This window comes from Rhinichthys klamathensis, unplaced genomic scaffold (assembly GCF_029890125.1).
Source record: "Rhinichthys klamathensis goyatoka isolate OS25496 unplaced genomic scaffold, OSU_Roscu_1.1 h1tg000627l_1, whole genome shotgun sequence".
Classification (NCBI taxonomy): domain Eukaryota; kingdom Metazoa; phylum Chordata; class Actinopteri; order Cypriniformes; family Leuciscidae; genus Rhinichthys; species Rhinichthys klamathensis.
The window spans coordinates 370,001-387,655 of NW_026607075.1; the positions used below are offsets into that span (position 1 = coordinate 370,001).

At 38.1% G+C, this 17,655-nt stretch overlaps 1 protein-coding gene across 1 annotated transcript in view; it reads left to right on the forward strand.

Moving 5' to 3' along the window:
- Positions 1–13,294, forward strand: part of wwox (WW domain containing oxidoreductase) — a 113,756-nt gene extending 100,462 nt beyond the window's left edge. The window contains exons 7-8 of the mRNA XM_056241037.1: positions 6,246–6,431; positions 12,991–13,294. Coding sequence (XP_056097012.1) covers positions 6,246–6,431; positions 12,991–13,294 — 490 coding nt within the window. The remainder of the gene's footprint in view (positions 1–6,245; positions 6,432–12,990) is intronic.
- The last annotated feature ends 4,361 nt before the right edge of the window (positions 13,295–17,655 follow it).

Sequence of the window (17,655 nt, forward strand, 5' to 3'; positions counted from 1 at the left end):
GCACTGTAAAAAGTAATACCTAGATCTAACTTATAAAAAGTGAGGCAAGTGGCTGCATTGGATGTTTTATGTTGATTCAACTTGCAGCCTTTTTTAAGTATATTGAACACTTTAACATTACTTTATACAAACGCAACAAAATCAAGTTGAGTTAACTAATAGTACTAGTATTACTCAGTTAGATAAACCTACTTTTCTTGGTACAGGTAACTTATTTATGGGTTGCTACAAGTAACCTGTACTCATTTTAATTAGGTTTTATGAACTTTATTTTCTTAGTAAAATAAACTTAATCATATGTGAATAAACATTTTAATTTTTTTTTATTGTCAATAACAATTACAAATTCAATTGAAGAAGAAAAAGATGAGAAGATAGATTGAAGACAATATTCAATTTATTCAATGTCAACCAGTGTCACTTTTAACAGTGACTACAAAACAGCAAATAAATGTGGCCGCACATGTACACTCTAATATAAAACAAACACTGTAGAAGTGTATTTTCAACCTGTTCTGAACAGTACAGTAAAATATCCAAACTGCCCAATCTGAAATGTTTGGATCAAGGTAAATGTGAGCCATAACATCACATTGTATCACACTGGAACTGCAATGTCAAAAATGACATGATGATGGTTTAGGACGCACAGGGTCCAATCCTACAAAAAGCCTCTGATATATCTCAAGTATACACCAGTTTTGAGGGATAGTTGAAGTCGAGAGCATAGGTAAGTTCAAACAGGAGGCAGCATGCTTTCGACAGGTTTGGCACACCTCTGACCACGGGCTGTCCTTATATGATAATCCCAATCGTGTCGGGGTGATGGCACATGTAAATTTTCAGTGGGCAACTGCCAAGCTCAGCGTGCACCTCTGTTTCAGCCCGACTCTATTGGTGGAGACAAAATAGAAACAAGAGTTTGGTCAGACAAATAGGAAATCAGATGAATATAGCAGACAGGTAGAAGAGATAAGACACAAAGTCCAAATTGTACTTTTGTTGCTAAAGGTGGTGGATACAAGATGGATACTGTGACTAGAACATGTGACCAGAGTGAAGTCTACTATGACAATGCCATAGAGTGTGGGTACTAAAATATCATGATCTAATCTAGCATGAGTGTTGTATTTTTCTGGTTCAAAGCATTCATTACAATAAAACAAATCCAATTGTCCTTGCCTGTACCTGATTGGTCATCACATTACTGTTAATTAAGCTACAGAGTTTAAATATCTTTCAAGAGCAAACGTAATCACCCCATATCATCACAATATTAATAAACCCACTAAGCAAAATTATGTCCAAAAGACATCTTTTCAACGTCTTTGTCACAAAGACGTACATTGAAAAGACGTCCACTGAGGAGCCAGAATGAACGTTTTTACGACTTTTTTTGAGGTGTTCTGTAATGAACGTTCACGGAAGCTCCATTCAAGGTTGAAAACTAGTTCAGATGTGGACAATGTGGACAATTTTCAACATCATTTAAGGTCTCATTTGGACAATTTATACTTATTCTAGACCAAATAAACACTCTCAGGATATATTAAATTAAAACTCACATTTATTTCAATGTAATTTCCATGTGTAATTGCAAAGCAATTCACAGACAGTGAAGTTTCTTTTCATGATTTTTGGACAAACACGCACTGACACCTTTAGACAGCTTAGCATCTGTAATTTATACATATTTGGATCGTGAGAGAAATCAGATTCGATTCGTAGACAGTAATGATTTCATGATTTTTGGACAAACACACACTGTCTGTGAGTTGCTTGGCAATTAGAAATTACGTTGAAATAAACATGTGTTTTAATTTAATGCATCCTGAAAGTGTTGATTTGGTCCAGAAACAGTTTAAATTGTCTAAATGAGACATTAAATTACATAAAATATGTCCACATCTGAACTAGTTTTTAACCTTGTATGGAGGTTCCCTGAACGTCTATTGAACTTACAGAACACGTATAATCTGATCAAATTGTAATTGAATCTATTCTGAAGTTTGTCTTACCTGGATGTGAAGCTCGAAGACCCCAGGTAACAAAAGTGCTTGGGTATCTAAAGACCAGGAAAATGTTAGATGTTAGAAATAAGGTTAAAAAATCAGTTGTAAATGTAACTTCTATAAGTAATAGGTTAGAAATAGTTTAAAAATCTAGACCAAAAATCTGTCATTAATTGACTATGCAGCATTAAAATAACGTGGATCAAATCTCTAAAATCAGACAGACTACTAAACATACATCTCTACAGTCTAATCTGTGCATCTGCTTTAATAATGCAAAAGTATAATAACATAATCTCTGAGTCCTGTCAAAGACACACAACACACAAAACAAAGTGTTGTCCATAAAACACCACATCTTACTTTCCCTTCTTTCCCCGCACAACTATTGCCTGAAGGCTCGAAATTGCGACCGTTTCGATCGCATATGATCCCGAAATTTAATCTGTGCAATCTAAAAATATAACTGAGGGCATTTGTGCAACTAATTATTACATACGTAACTTGTAACTTATGTGTTTTTAAACACTGCTGTTGTCTGCCGATCAACCACACTGTGCAGCCATCTTAGCTTACCATGTGTGCAGGATAGCTAGCTATACAATTAGCAAACCTAACCTCAGCTCCCTAGTGGAGTAAGCGATTTTGCGTGACTTTAGTTTACATCACCAGTCATTCGGCTAAATTTGCTCAACTTACCGTGTTAATCAGACCCTGAAATTCAGATCCGCTGCAGCGACCAAACAGTTGAAGTGCCGAGGAAGATATTGCATCTGCCTGGAGTCCCCGCCAGTGAAAAAGGGATAATGCCAACTCATAAAATTTAAAATATTTACGTTTGATGAACACACCTGTCACATCGACAGCTGCTCAAATAAATTGTGCATTGTCAACTCACTTTTATTACATTTATTGTACACAACAATCACATACAAATAACTACCCAAATAAATTGCATGGGTTTTATTTAAAATATATTGTTATATAAAAACTGATATATTTTAAGTAGAGAGGAAGTATTTTGATCCTTTTTTTGTATAAAACCAATAAAATAAACTAGATTACAAATATTTAAAATATATAAAACCTACTTTGTGGGTGTAGCACTTTTTACAGTGTGGTGTCCGGGTGTTTTCCGTGTCTCACTCGTGGGATCCGTTATCTCCTGCTCACGAGCATCACAGACATGCTCCTCTTCCATTACACGCTCTCAAACACAAGCGTGAAAGTCATAAAGTTTAATAGTGTTCTCTCGCAGGTACAATCACTCCCTCTTTTTGAGTCCACGCTTCATTAAGTCCCAGAGAGATCTGTGTGTGTGAGTGTGTGTGAGTGAGATTGTCAGTCAGCGTTGGAGAGTAGATCAGTTTCCTCCACAGATGTTTCCAGCGGGTCATGTTCTCCAGCGGGAGGTGAACGGCTCCTCGGGTGTGAGTGTGTGTGTGTGTGTGTGTGTGTGAGAGTATATGTAAAATGTCAGTCATATTCATTACCAGCTCCATAGCATGCATTTTCTGATAAAAACCTCTATATTAAAAAGTTCTGAAATTGTAAGTAGTTTCTATGGGGCTCAATTCAATTGCAGGTTAAACTGCATATATACACACACACACACACACACACACACACACACACACACACACACACACACACACACACACACACACACACTACAGTTCAAAAGCATGGGATCACTAAGATTTTCAATGTTTTTAAAAGAAGTCTCTTATCCTCACCAAGGCTGCATTTATTTGATTATTTTAATTTTAAATATTGTTAAATATTATGACAATTTAAAATAACTGTGTTCTATTTGAAAAGCTTATATTTTAAAATATTATGTATTCCTGTGATGGAAAGCAGCATCATTACTCCATCTTCAGTGTCACATGATCCTTCAGAAATCATTATCATATGATAATCTGATGCTCAAGAAACATTTATGATTATTATCATTGTTGAAAACAGTTGTGTAGAATTTTTTTTCAGGATTCTAATATGAATGAGAAGTTCAATTTCATTTATTTAAAATAGAATATTTTGTAACATTATAAATATATTTAGTGTAACATTTGATCCATTTAATGCATCCTTGCTGAATAAAAGTATAGATTTACCCATAAGTCAGTCGGTCCAAATGGTTTCTCTCTGAAGTGTCACTTTGGTTTTCAGTGACATTGCATAGGTTGTAATATTTACATGAAAGGTGCAAAGGTTCAAATATGATTTATATATTTTTATATTCACTGTATGTATGAAATATAATATTAAATATACATTGCATTTATATTATATTATATAAAAATCCATAAAAAAATATAAGGAATATTTTGAAAAGCATTAAATAATATTATAAAATGTATTATATATTTATTTTCATTATATATTTCTTGTTTTAACATTTTTATTAATATTTTATATGAATACATATAATATTGCATCTATAACATATAACATATAACATGCATATTGCATGTTTTTTTTTTACATAATATATGTGGGTGCACTGTGTATAATTATTTTATATATATAAATACACACACATGCTTTTATATATTTAAGAAATATTTTCATATACTGTATATAGATTTATATATAATTTATATTATATATAAATGTAAGTATTTTATAATTATATTTTTTTCTTAAATATACATGCATGTGTGTGTATTTATATATATATATATATAAAATAATTATACACAGTGCACCCACATATATTATCTAAAAAAAACTTTTATTTTGGATGTGATTAATCGTGATTAATCATTTGACAGCCCTAATTATATTATATTATATTATATTATATTATATTATATTATATTATATTATATTATATTATATTATATTATATTATATTATATTATATAACTGCTTACATTAGTTTTTTTATTAGATGTATCCCTATAGGAGCATTGAGTCTTATTGTCATGTTGTATTTCAGAAGTACAGCTAGATGTACGGTGGTCCGGCACACGAGCTGGTCAAGCCGTAGTGTGCTCGTTCTTTGGTCTTCTAAAGGTCAGTTGCGACTAGAACGTGTTTCTAGTGAAGCACATGTGTGACCGTGGCCTCTGCACATTTCCCATGATCCCGTGCGCTTCCACTGATGCACGCTGCGTTCCACATAGAACCTGAAGGGAAATGTGAAGTGTACTTTTTTTAATGTCATAGAGAAGACTCATTAAAGCAGGGGCATAACAATTCCTCCATTAATTTTCCAGCAACCAGTTTTTAATTAATAGTGCAGGCAGTATTAAATATGAAGTACACAAATTGCCTGTGGGCTTCGTAATTAATTCTAATGGAAGAAATTAAAAATTGGTGGGGTGGATTTGGATTATTCTGCTGTATGGCCGTGGTTTCGGGACCACTGGAGCGACTCTGTCAAACAGAAAGATCTCAGGAATCTGTCGTTCCTCGCGCTGACGGACGGCTGCCCACACTGACCTTGGAACAGACCTGAGTGTGTTTAATCCACAATCCCATTCAGAATGATTTTTGTTTAATCTGTAATTTGTTTTTGTTTGGGAAGTTTTTGTGGTTTTGTTTTAGGTTTTGTTTGAGTTTTGTTTTAGTGTTTGTGTTTTGGTTTAACTTTATTTTTTGATTTTGGTTTGTTTTTTGTGTTGTTTATGGTTTTGTTTTAGCTTTAGGTTTTTTGTTTTAGCTTTAGGTTTTTTGTTTTAGCTTTAGGTTTTTTTGTTTTTGTTTTATTGATTTGCTTTTAGTTTTAGGGTTTTGTTTTGGTGTTGTTTGTTTTTGTTTTTTGTTTATTTTTGTGTTTATAGTTTGGTTTAGTTTTCTTTTTTTGGTTTATTGTTTTTTATTTTAATGTTGTTTTTATGTTTGTTTTTCTTTTCTTTTTTTTCTTTTTTTTTGTTGCTTATGGGTTTGTTTTGGTGTTATTGTTTTGTTTTGGTGTTTTTTTTTTTTTGTTTTTTTTTTTTATTGTTTTGTTTTGGTGGTGTTTGTTTTAGTTTTAGTTTGTTTTGTTTTTGTGTTGTTGAAGTTTTTTTTGTTTATAGTTTTACTTGGTCTAGTTTTAGTTTTCTATTGTTTTTTGTTTTATTATTTTGTTTTTATTTTGGTGTGGTTTATGGTTTTCATTTGTTTTGTTTTGTTTAAGTTTTATGGTTTTGTTGTGGATTTGCTTTTACTAACAGAATGCCAGTGTTTAAGCATGTGTTGGTTTCCCTCATTGAGTGCGCTGTATCCCCTGTCTCTCTGAAGGCCTCTGCACGTGCTGGTGTGTAACGCAGCCGTCTGCACGCAGCCCTGGAGATTAACAGAGGACGGGCTGGAGTCCACCTTCCAGATCTGCCATCTCGCTCACTTCTACCTGGTCCAGCTCCTGCTGGACGTCCTGAGGCTCTCGGCTCCGGCCCGTGTGGTGGTGGTGTCCTCAGAGTCCCACAGGTCAGAAACACTTCACATCATTGCTTAGGTTCATCTCTGAAGCATCCATGTTTATATGTTCGTGAAGTGACAACTATACATTTCTCCAGATTAGGGCTGCAACGATTAGTCGACGTTGTCGACAACGTCGACAATAAAAATTTGTCGACAAATATCTTTGTTGTCGAGTAGTCGTTTGATCTCACGTGACCTAATGTAAGGGCCTGCAATCCCGCGATTTGAACGCTACGGCGCTGTAGCGCTAGAGTGTAGTGCAGCCCTTACAAATGCTATTGCGGTAGAAGAGAAAACAGCGCGAATTATGACAGTGCAAACGAATCCGAACTAGCAAGGTTTAGGTTTGGGAAAGTTTCACAAAACTTCAAATCAAGAATGCTGTCGTGTGCAATGTTGGGGTGCAAGAGGAAACATCCCGGCAAAAGAGGAGCCGGTGAGAAGTGAGTGTTCTCCAGCTGGAGCTAACTAACCACCAGCGGCAAATCTCTCTTTATTAGAGAATGCAATACTACTAATAATAGTAATAATATTATCAATAGTAATATAATTACAGTAATGTGATGACTTATTTTGTATAGAATAAAGCTTGATCGAGCTTAGGAGTCAGGGCTGTTTTTATTATTGTAACACTATTAGTATATTAGGTATTATTATAGTCTTATCACTTGCCTGTATTTTGTTCAATAATCATGAAGACTTACAAAACGAGATGTTATATCCTTCCTATGATATAGGAAGAATATCACGGCAGTCACTTTATCATACTATAAATTAAAAGGGAATGAGAACGTCTCTGTCAGCTCAATTGTCATGTAAAAAAAGATTGTAATTTTATAATTATAATAATTGTTTGCAGATTAATATTTTACCATTCTTTGTGTCCTGAAGTAAATGTCCCTTTTTCTGTTTCAGTTCTAAGAAAAGCAGTGGGCCTATTAAACAATGCTTAGAGAGCATTTGTGTGTGATTTGAGTTGGACCGAAATCTGAAAACTTAAAGAGAATGACCTGTTTAGCTGGCTCAAAGTTCATTAAAACAACTATTTCAAAAGCTGAAGTGATTTTCTTTTTTTATATTATAGTTAGAATATGTATAACTAAATGTTTTAACTAATTGGAAAAGCTGAATAATCGTTCCAAACGTACTGATTAGTCTGCGAAATAATCGACGATTAGTCGATTAATCGTTCTAATAATCGTTAGATTAATCGATTATCAAAATAATCGTTTGTTGCAGCCCTACTCCAGATTGATTTACACTATTTTTGATGGAGGCTCTTAAACCCCGGCTAGGGAAAGGGAAGAATGAGTCTCACTACCAAGTTTTATTTTCAAAAGGGTTTAGCGTCAGGGGCAGACACGGCCAAAACAACAAACAAAACAATCTTTGATTAACCTCTACAATTACCAAAACAAAAATAAAAAAACTAAATACAATTTAAACTTACCTACCTCCCTAAAACAAAAACAATGTGAAAAGATAGATATACAAAATAAAATGGCGTCAAACCCCCTACCTCCCTTAATTTGGCAAAGATATATATATGTACAACAACAAAAATATTTACAGGAGATAAATACAAGTCCGTAGCAAACAATGCAAAGTACAATCCAAAATCGTAGTGAATCAGGCGTGGGAGCACACACACACACTGAGACAATATACACAGGACAGCATGGAATAAATGACTCTGGCTCATAACAGACCAGCAATAGAGAAAGGTTGTGTATGATATCTATCAGCATGCTAGCCATGCTAACCAGCTAAACCCTGAGCTCTCTGGTGAAAACGGGCCACAACACCCGAGCTGGCATGAGCATCAGGTCCATTACAGTGGGAAACAATGCGTGTACTATAAGAGCAGTGCAGATAGTATGCAGAAAGAGAGAGCTAGCGGTTCCTGTCGCATGACTATTAAATAAACAGCGCTTTGAAGAACGTGTTCGACTCTGAGACTGAGGGTCCATTAGATTAACAAGCCCCATGTGTCATCGAGTGAACAGTCTTACACAGCCTCAATTCGCTCTGCCCAACAGTAAAATCACTTACTTGTAATCGCAGTAACTCCTCCATTTAACTTTAACAGTTTATTTCCCGTTCTCTACCACACCTGATAATTTCTGATCCTCACCTCCTCATCTCTATCAGTTCCACTGCCTTTAATATGTGGCCTTTTGAGCTCACCATCTGACCTCCGACCCAGGAAGAGATTATATTCCCCAAAGCCGCACGAGCCGTTAAACCTTGACACCGCTGTACGAGCGACTGAAAGCGGGACACCAAAGAATGAGGGAAATTGAGGGTGGCAAAATAAAATGTGTTCAGCGGGGACGTTTATCTGCGCTGTAGCACTGGGGCTTAAGTGACAGGACAGATCGGTGTTGGCATTTTCCTCCAAACAAGAGACACGGATAGTCGGACGGGAAACTCACCTCTGAAAACTCACGCTTTTATACTTCAGTCTCTGTAAAGCAGGATCCTGCAGTCATTAAACACCAGCCTGACCTGACCTTTTCATACCAATGCTCTGAAAATAGACTCTTTCCACCCCAGAAAGCCTCTACTGGGACGGCCGTATGGATTATCCTGGCCGTGAGATGATGACTGAGTCAACATGTGCAGAGGATAGTGGGGATGGATATATCACTGCTAAACTGATGGGGGGAGTTCAGCCAAAAATACTAATAAAAAAACATTCTGTCATACTCATGCTCATGTCGTTCCAAACCTGATTTTCTTTTTCCATGCGTTTTAAAGCGCCCTTATTATGCTACTTTAAAGGTTCCTGCTTTTGTTTGGGATATCCTACGATAGTTTGACATGAATCAAAGGTCAAACAACAGTCATTTTCTCATAATATCCATTGCAGAATCAGCTCTTTCCTCACAGTGTCTTAAACTGTTCAATCAAGGATTCATTCGCTCTAAACCCCGCCTTTCTAAGAGACTGCTCTGCTCTGATTGGTCAGATGACCCAGTCTGCTGTGATTGGTCAGAAAGCAAACGCTCATCATCATATCTGAATCTCAGCTCTTGATCACAGTGATATGAACAGTAACGATGGCGTGGGTTTGACCTTATCAATCTCAGAAAACAGCGTCTTCTCGACACGAACAACACGAGCCGAACTCTTCCAGTCGCAGATACACTAGTGTTTGATGGGCGGGGCCAAGAGACGCCGTTCAGCCAATCAAGACCAGAGGCTGGCATTATGCAAATTAGTTACAAACCTGCGCAGGTTCAGCAGGAAGTGAGACTGAATTACTGACGACTCGTTTCAACAGTTCAGAATCAATTATTTCTATTCGGAGACAATAACTCCATTGATCTGCTCTTTATCTTTTAAACTTTCCAGAGCTTTTACATTCACACACAGCTCTATTACACTGCTAGCCTGGCATGCCAGACCTACATCAAGATGTTAGGTCTGGGAACTCTCCATTGACATGCCTCAATCCGAGGGGCGGGATAAACGGTTACCTTTCAAAATCCCTCTGCACGCAATAGGATAGCGCTACAACCAACCAGAGCAACGAACGGCTGTGGATGAGTGAGTCCCATGCGTTTTTCCACCAGCGGAGCTAATTGATATATTCAACTTTTGCCGTATCAGGTCGGCAAAACTACGAACACATCTTCCTTTTTTAAGAATGACTTAAGTGGCGTTCTCTTAACTCCAAGTCCTCCAGAGTCGCGGCCAAAGCCGATTCAAAAGACCGCTGCATCTTCATTGTTTTCAAGTAGCAGGGAAATCACCGATGGAAATCACGCGGAACGTCATGAACTGTGCCGTCATTGTGTTAAGCCCGCCCACCGACTCTATACACGATGTGATTGGCCTGACCAGTTTTTGGTTTTTCCAGCTCAAAAGCCTATGGAGAGTTGCTAGACCACACTGGCTGCGAAATAATTTTCGCTGCCGCTAGGGTGCGTCTAGATTTCTAGGCTATTACACTGCATGAAAGGACATATAAAAAACAACATAATAGGGGCACTTTAAATAATGTTCACAGTCACACAGCACTTAACATTTAATAGTGATGCACGGTAATACAATAAATAATATAATATAATGAAATATTATTTATTATGCATGGATCATATATTATATTAATAAAGCATTAACTATTAATTATGCATGTATATATTTTTAAATTTCATTTTATTCCAAGTCTGAATCCATAAGAATCAGAGGAACAGAATCATTCAGTCAGTGCTCTCTTAAACGCTGTCCTCTGCCATTGCTCTTTAACCTGGTCGTCAATCCGAACTACTGTTGTGATACTTTTAAGATTTTCTTCTCCCTGAGCTTGACAGACCCTGGTAATTTCATGTTTTTTGGGTGAGCTCCTCCTTTAATGAACTAGTCTCCCTCTCCCAGAGTTCACAGCTTTAGTGTTTGCAGCGGCGCGATGCCCGCAGATGTTGGTGTTCACCCGAGCAGAGATGTAACGTGTCAAACAGCAACACGCGCCGCACTGAGCTTGTCATACAGTGAATGTGACGTTTTGATTGGTTGTTATGTAAAGCACATAATTAAGAGGTAAACTCTGGATGCGATTGCGGGCGCAGAACACACTCTGATCCGCACTAGGGGAGGCACAATTCATTTCACTGCAGTTTCTTGGGACTGTTGTTTACACACACACAAGGACACATCGAGAAAATACAGCGCCTGGTGTTCAGGGGCCTTGTCAAACATCTGGCGTTTAACAGCTTAGTCAGAGCCAATTAAAGAGCGTCATGTCGTAGCTTTGATTTGCATGAAGCCAGACCTGGCCTGCCAAAGCTCATTTAGTTCATTTCTCCATCGCCTCACGTTCCGCAACTGAAGTCAACGGGAAATCAGGTTTGTCCATTTGTCCAATATTGACCATTTACATTCATTCTTTTTAGTTCACCCCAAAATTAATTAATTAATTTATCTTCTTGTAATTCCAAACCTATATTGACTGTATGTCTTTATTCTGTGGAACATGAAAAATTATATTTTGAAGAATGCCAGTAACCAAGCCGTTTGTGTGACTGTAGACTTCTGTTCGAGACAAAACATTTGAAACTAAATAAAACAAAACAAAAAACACAACAAACAATTAAAAATTACACCTACAGGGACTGTAATGATATCATATTATATATGAGCTGCTCATATCATATTACTGGGAGGGCTTTCCACAAGATTTTGGAGTTTCTTTGGGAATTTTCGCCCCTTCATGCAGAGCATTTGTGGGGTCAGGCACCGATTTTGGATAAAAAGGCCTGGGTCTCAGTCTCCGTTCCAGTTCATCCCAAAGGTGTTCAGGGCTCTCTGCAAGCTCATCCAACCAATGCACTCGGACACAGTCATGCTGGGAAAGAGAAGGGCCTTCTTCAAACTGTTCTTTGTCCAAAATGTCTTGGTATGCTGAAGCATTAAGATTTCCCTCCTCTGGAAGTAACCCCTGAAAACAACCCCACACCATAATCCCCCTCCACCAAACTTTACAGTGGGCACAAGCAGTCAGGCATGGCACGGTCTCCTGGCATCCGGCAAACCCAGGCTCGCCGATCAGACCTCCACACGGAGGAGCGCCACAGAAGGTCCAGTGGTGCTCTGCTTTAGTTTACACCACTCTTTCCTGCAGCTGCTCGGCCATGGAAACCCACTCCATGAAGCTCCCGCCGCACAGGTGTTGTGCTCAGCTCTCAGTGACCTGTTCGCTCTGACTTTACGTGGTCGAACGCGTCCAGATTCCTGTAATGCCACTCACAGGTGACCGTGCAACATCTAGCAGGGATGTGATGGCATAGGCATCCTATCACAGTACCACGCTTGAATTCGCTGAGCTCTTCAGAACGAGTGTTTGTAAATGCAGACTGCATGATTTTATACACCTGTGTCAATGAGTCTGACTGAATGGGTCAAGTTCAATATTCAACAGGTGTATCCCAATACTTTTGTCCATATAGTGTTTTTTTAAGTGTCTTTATATTTATTAGGGGTGTGACGGTTCCCTCATGTCACGATTCGATACATATCACGATACTGAACTCACAATACAATATTATTGCGATACTCCAAGACATATGGTAAAAGGTAAAAAAAAAAATGTTGATTGAAATGGTAAATTTTGTTTTTCATTGTGTGTGTAAATGAATAGGGAGTTGGTGCTGAAACCCAAAGCACAGGACAATAGAGACTCCAGAATAACAATATTCATGATTCTGAAGCTGAAAATACTGAATTATTTTAGACGAATATGCTTTTACTGTCACTGACTAGATATATTTATAATAATGTTGGACACTTTTACTGGTAACATCAGCCATCTGCCATTATCAGAACCCACAAATATCCCCCATCGCATTATTATACATTATATTCAACATTATATATAATAGTTTAATGTAGTGCTGACACTAAAACTCTGTAAACTAGAATTTTTTTCTCCAACAGTAATTTTTATTTTGGGTGAATTATACACAATACATATTTTCACTCTCCATGATGCATATTGTTGCATTTTTGTATTGCGATATACAGTGACACCCGTAATATTTGTTGCTGATTGTTGTTTGTGAAGGTTCACGGATCTGGTGGACACGTGTGGGAAGGTGGACCTGAACCTGCTCTCCCCCCCGCAGAAGCAGTACTGGTCAATGCTGGCCTACAACCGTGCCAAACTCTGCAACCTCCTGTTCTCCAGCGAGCTGAACCGACGCATGTCAGCCTTCGGCGTCACCTGTAACGCACTGCATCCTGGGAACATGATGTACACCTCCATCCACCGCAGCTGGTGGCTCATGACCCTGCTCTTCACCTTCGCTCGACCCTTCACCAAGTCCATGGTAAGAGCAAGAGATTTCATTTTCCCTTCTTTCCCGTGATGCAGTGTGAGGATTGAGGATGTTTGATACCTTTCAGCAAAATGGACACTGCTTCATTCGTTCATAAGCAGCACAAACACATGGCACACACCTAGCTGTGAAGCACACAGTAGACCTGATGCACAGCAGAGTTTGATGTTCGTGTCTTGCTAACACAACAGCCGAAAGGGTTGCTCACACTGAACACGGCTTTGCTCTTAAAAACACGAGGCGGCGAGCGGTGGAACAGAAAAAGATGCAAGGCTTGGAGACACGGTTTCAGTCGAACTACTTTGAAGTCGAGAACCACATTTTAAGAACGATGTGTCTTGTGTGAGACGCATCCATCTAGAACATGTTTACATTAAAACAACAGAAAAGCAGCAGTAGCAAAACGTGTGCTTTTCTTATATTAACATTTTTGATGATTTTTTTTACATTAAATTATTATTATTAATCAAGCGTGCTTTATTATATATATACGCACACACAATTTAATGGGTGAAAGCCAATAAATGGCTTGTTTTAAAATGATTTTGTTTAAATAAATGAAAACACTAAGTTAATTATACTATACTATAGATCACTTTTGGGATTACATTTAACAGTGTTTTTGAATTCTTTGTGTAAATAAATACATATATAAGTCAATCAATCTAAGATTGGCCAATAACCGAGATGGATCCATAATTAATGTGCATCCATAATGACTGGATTTTTTGCATTAACTGTCACAGTGAGTTCTGGGATTGTGGATACATGCGACACGAAGCGAGGTTTATCAGAGATCAACTGTGTGTTTCTTCATGTCTACCAGTGTGTAACCTCTTTTACTTCTGTGAGTTTTGAACACAGTGATGGTGTCCAAGAAAGTTTGGCTAGCATGTTTTTGGGTTCTTGAGCAGGAATGGCTCCTGTGTGTGTGCGCACGTGTGTGTGTGTGTGTGTGTGTGTGTGTCATGCTGCCGTAACGCTGCTCGTATACCCCAGCGCTGCATAAATCAGGCGGGCAGCTCTTCCTGTAGGGAACTCTCTGCGCTTTAGCCTGAAGAGGAGAGTCACATACACTTACAGAGACAAACTATAAAATTCAACATCCTCATAAATCATAAAGTATCTGCCTGTCTCGCACCTGAAGCATTTCCTTCCGCTTCTGATATGCTTTAGGCCACACAATGCATGTGATGTAGTCTTTGTTTTAATTTTGGTTGAGAACTCTGAAGGCAGATTTTGATGTAGTGTTGAGTTGATTAAGTATTAAAGACACGGGTATGAATATGTCATAAGTTTATGCGCACAGCCCAGTCATAACTCAGACCCGCTCATTTCCCCAGCCGTCAGTCACGTTTGATGGATCAAGCCGTTTCTGAACTGTGATTTGCTAGTTTGAGTCCTTGTGCTTTGGTCTGTTGATGAGACCTTTACTAGTTTTGAACATGTAAACAAGAAGCACAATATTTATGACATTTTAGAAATGAATGTGCATTTCCTGTAGAAAACACTAATCAGTATGCAAATATTCCTGTGATTTCATTCCTGATTTGTAAGTGAGTTTATATATATTATAATTTGTATATATTATACTAGCAAATGAATTTAGGAATCAAGACATTATAATGTACAGTATGAAAAATCGATATACATTTTGGGATTACATTTAACAGTGTTATCGAATTATTTGTGCTTTTAACTGTGCATTAATAATCATAATTATTGTTATTATTTTTGCATTATTTCTTGGCCTCTAATGCATGTGGTGATGATTTGCTGTATGAGATGCACACAGACGCCTCACTCCGGACAGCCCCAGCTCTTGGCGAGGTGTTGATGTGCCGCTCTCCCCTTCCTGAACCCCCTCAGATATTAGTGAACTTAACACAAAACACTGCTGCTACTTTATTTATTGGTTATGAGGCTGTGAAGATGGTATCGTTTTAATTGCTTGCAGTCTCATATGGGATGCTGGGAAATTGTTCAAGGTTGCACAGCTCTGCATAATGTTGACAGGAAGAGCCTGGAACGATATTACACCCCAGCGCTGTAAAATGCCTTTGTCTTCTCCAGAAGCTGTAGGTGATTTATAACTGCGCAAATCTAGAATAAAACCTCTTATTTAGCTGCTTTATTGCATCTGAGAGGGACACTTCCATTTAGTTTAGCGTTTCTTAATGGTTTGATGCATCAAACATCACAAATTACTGTACGATAATGTAAGATTAGACGTCATAAAACCAAACAAACTATTTAATAATTATTTTATTAATACATTAAAAACAACATAAAATTGATATGCCATATTAAAGTGCAAAGGATGTTTCAGTGTAATCCGAGTATCATCATCTGATCTTGTAATTTGTAGATAATGTTCAGTTTTGCTGAGTTAATAGAAATGCATTGGGTGCGAGGCAGGACTGATATCTGCCTTAAACTCACAGGACTGTCTTCATCTGTAATCTGTCCGTCAGATATGATCTGCCGTTCATCTCTCGTGCTCTTGATGGCCTGCAGTTGAACATTAGGCCCTGCTGATCTCCAGATGTGTGTATCTTTGATGAGAGCGGAGTCATGTGCTCCTCGTGATCATCCACGCCGGTTCTGATCTCTCCTGGCATCGGTCATCCGCCACAGAGCAGGAATACTGCATCCCTCCACGGACTATCCAGACGATAGCAGTTTTACTGTACGATTTAGGATACACATTTTAACTAGCTTTATTATTATTATTAGGGCTGCATGATTAACCAAAATAAAATGGAAATTGCGATTTGTCTGAGTGTGATTATGAACTCACGAAGACTGAGGTGTATGCGCGGCGTGTTTCATGTTGAAGCGCAGCACTGTGTTCAGAGCGGCGTTCTTGCAGTAAATGCTGTTACGTCTATGGAAGTATTGGGAGAGTGAGTCAATGTGCATTTATTTGACATAAGGAACGCACCAAACATCTCTCCAAACGTATAATGAGAATCGTTTACAAGCCTGTTGTCCAACAGAACATTCAATGACGTTTCAACTCCGCTTACTTTATAATGTCAGTCGAGTGTGTGAAATAACTTCCTTTTGTGATCTTACATGTCTTTATATCACAGATAATATATTATTTTTAGTGCTGTCAAACGATTAAAATGTTTAATCGCGATTAATCGCATTAATGTCATAGTTAACTCGTGATTAATCGCACATTTTTATCTATTCTAAATGATTTATTTTTGTCCCATTCTTTTTTCTCATTTTAATGCTCTTATCAACATGGAAAAGTGGATCGGCTTGCTTTGAGCAAATGTTTTTTATTGAAAACAACATTGGCATATACTGTGTTCAATTTCACACTAACATTCTCACTTGGAGCAAATAATCTCTCAATGTAACACTGTCCATCAATAAAAGGGTGAAAGAAATACTGACGAGGTCCTGATATTGACGAGGGGGGCGGAGAATTCGCATCAGCTGTGTGTGTGTGTGTGTGTGTGTGTGTGTGTGTGTGTGTGTGTGTGTGTGTGTGCTTGGCCATCATCAAGTGGTGTTTCAGACTGGACGTGCTGGGATGATGAGAGCTCAGTTCACAACGACAAAACACACAGATCACTTTGGTCTCGTCAATGGAACCATTTGGCAACTTTTAAAACAAACTTTCCATTCAGAATCGTATTGGCATCCATTTCGGCGTCTCGCGCTCGTCATCCACTCAAAGCGTTACGTTAACCAACTATTTGGCCGGCTCGCAAGCCCAAACAAGTGTGTGCGGCGGCGTGCCTGTTGTTTTGTTTCCGGTCTAGCTAGATCCGCTTGCGCTTTGGTCGACGAAGCAACAGAACGTCCTCGCGTGGCGCAAGCCATTGAAATGAATGGGTTTCATAGTGTAGCGCACCGCACACGCCGCGTCCTGTCGCAAACGCATGTGAAAAAAACTACAAAGTTTGCTAGGCCAAAAAGACCGTTAATCGCGCGATAAAAAAATTTACGCCGTTAAAATGGGTTTGCGTTAACGCCGTTAATAACGCGTTTAACTGACAGCCCTAATTATTTTATAGTATTCTGTACAGTAATAAAGGCAATTGCAATTTTTAACCAGAGAATTACTATACTACAAAAGTATGTGTTTTTCCTTGCCAAAAAAGAGATCATTCTCTATGTCACAAATGTGAAATATTGTGCAATGATCCATTTGTCCCGATTTATTGGGAAGCAACACAAATGTGACAAATCTGCCCTTGGTGAATCATTGTGATGTGAAAAATAATTTGCAACCAGGACATACTGTTGTGTTATTAACCGTAGCGGCATTGAATTGTATATAATGACTCGCCAAAATAGGTTTAGAAACAACAAAACATTGCAATTTATGTTATTCGCTCAGAAATCCAAATCCAAGAAATCCCCAGAGA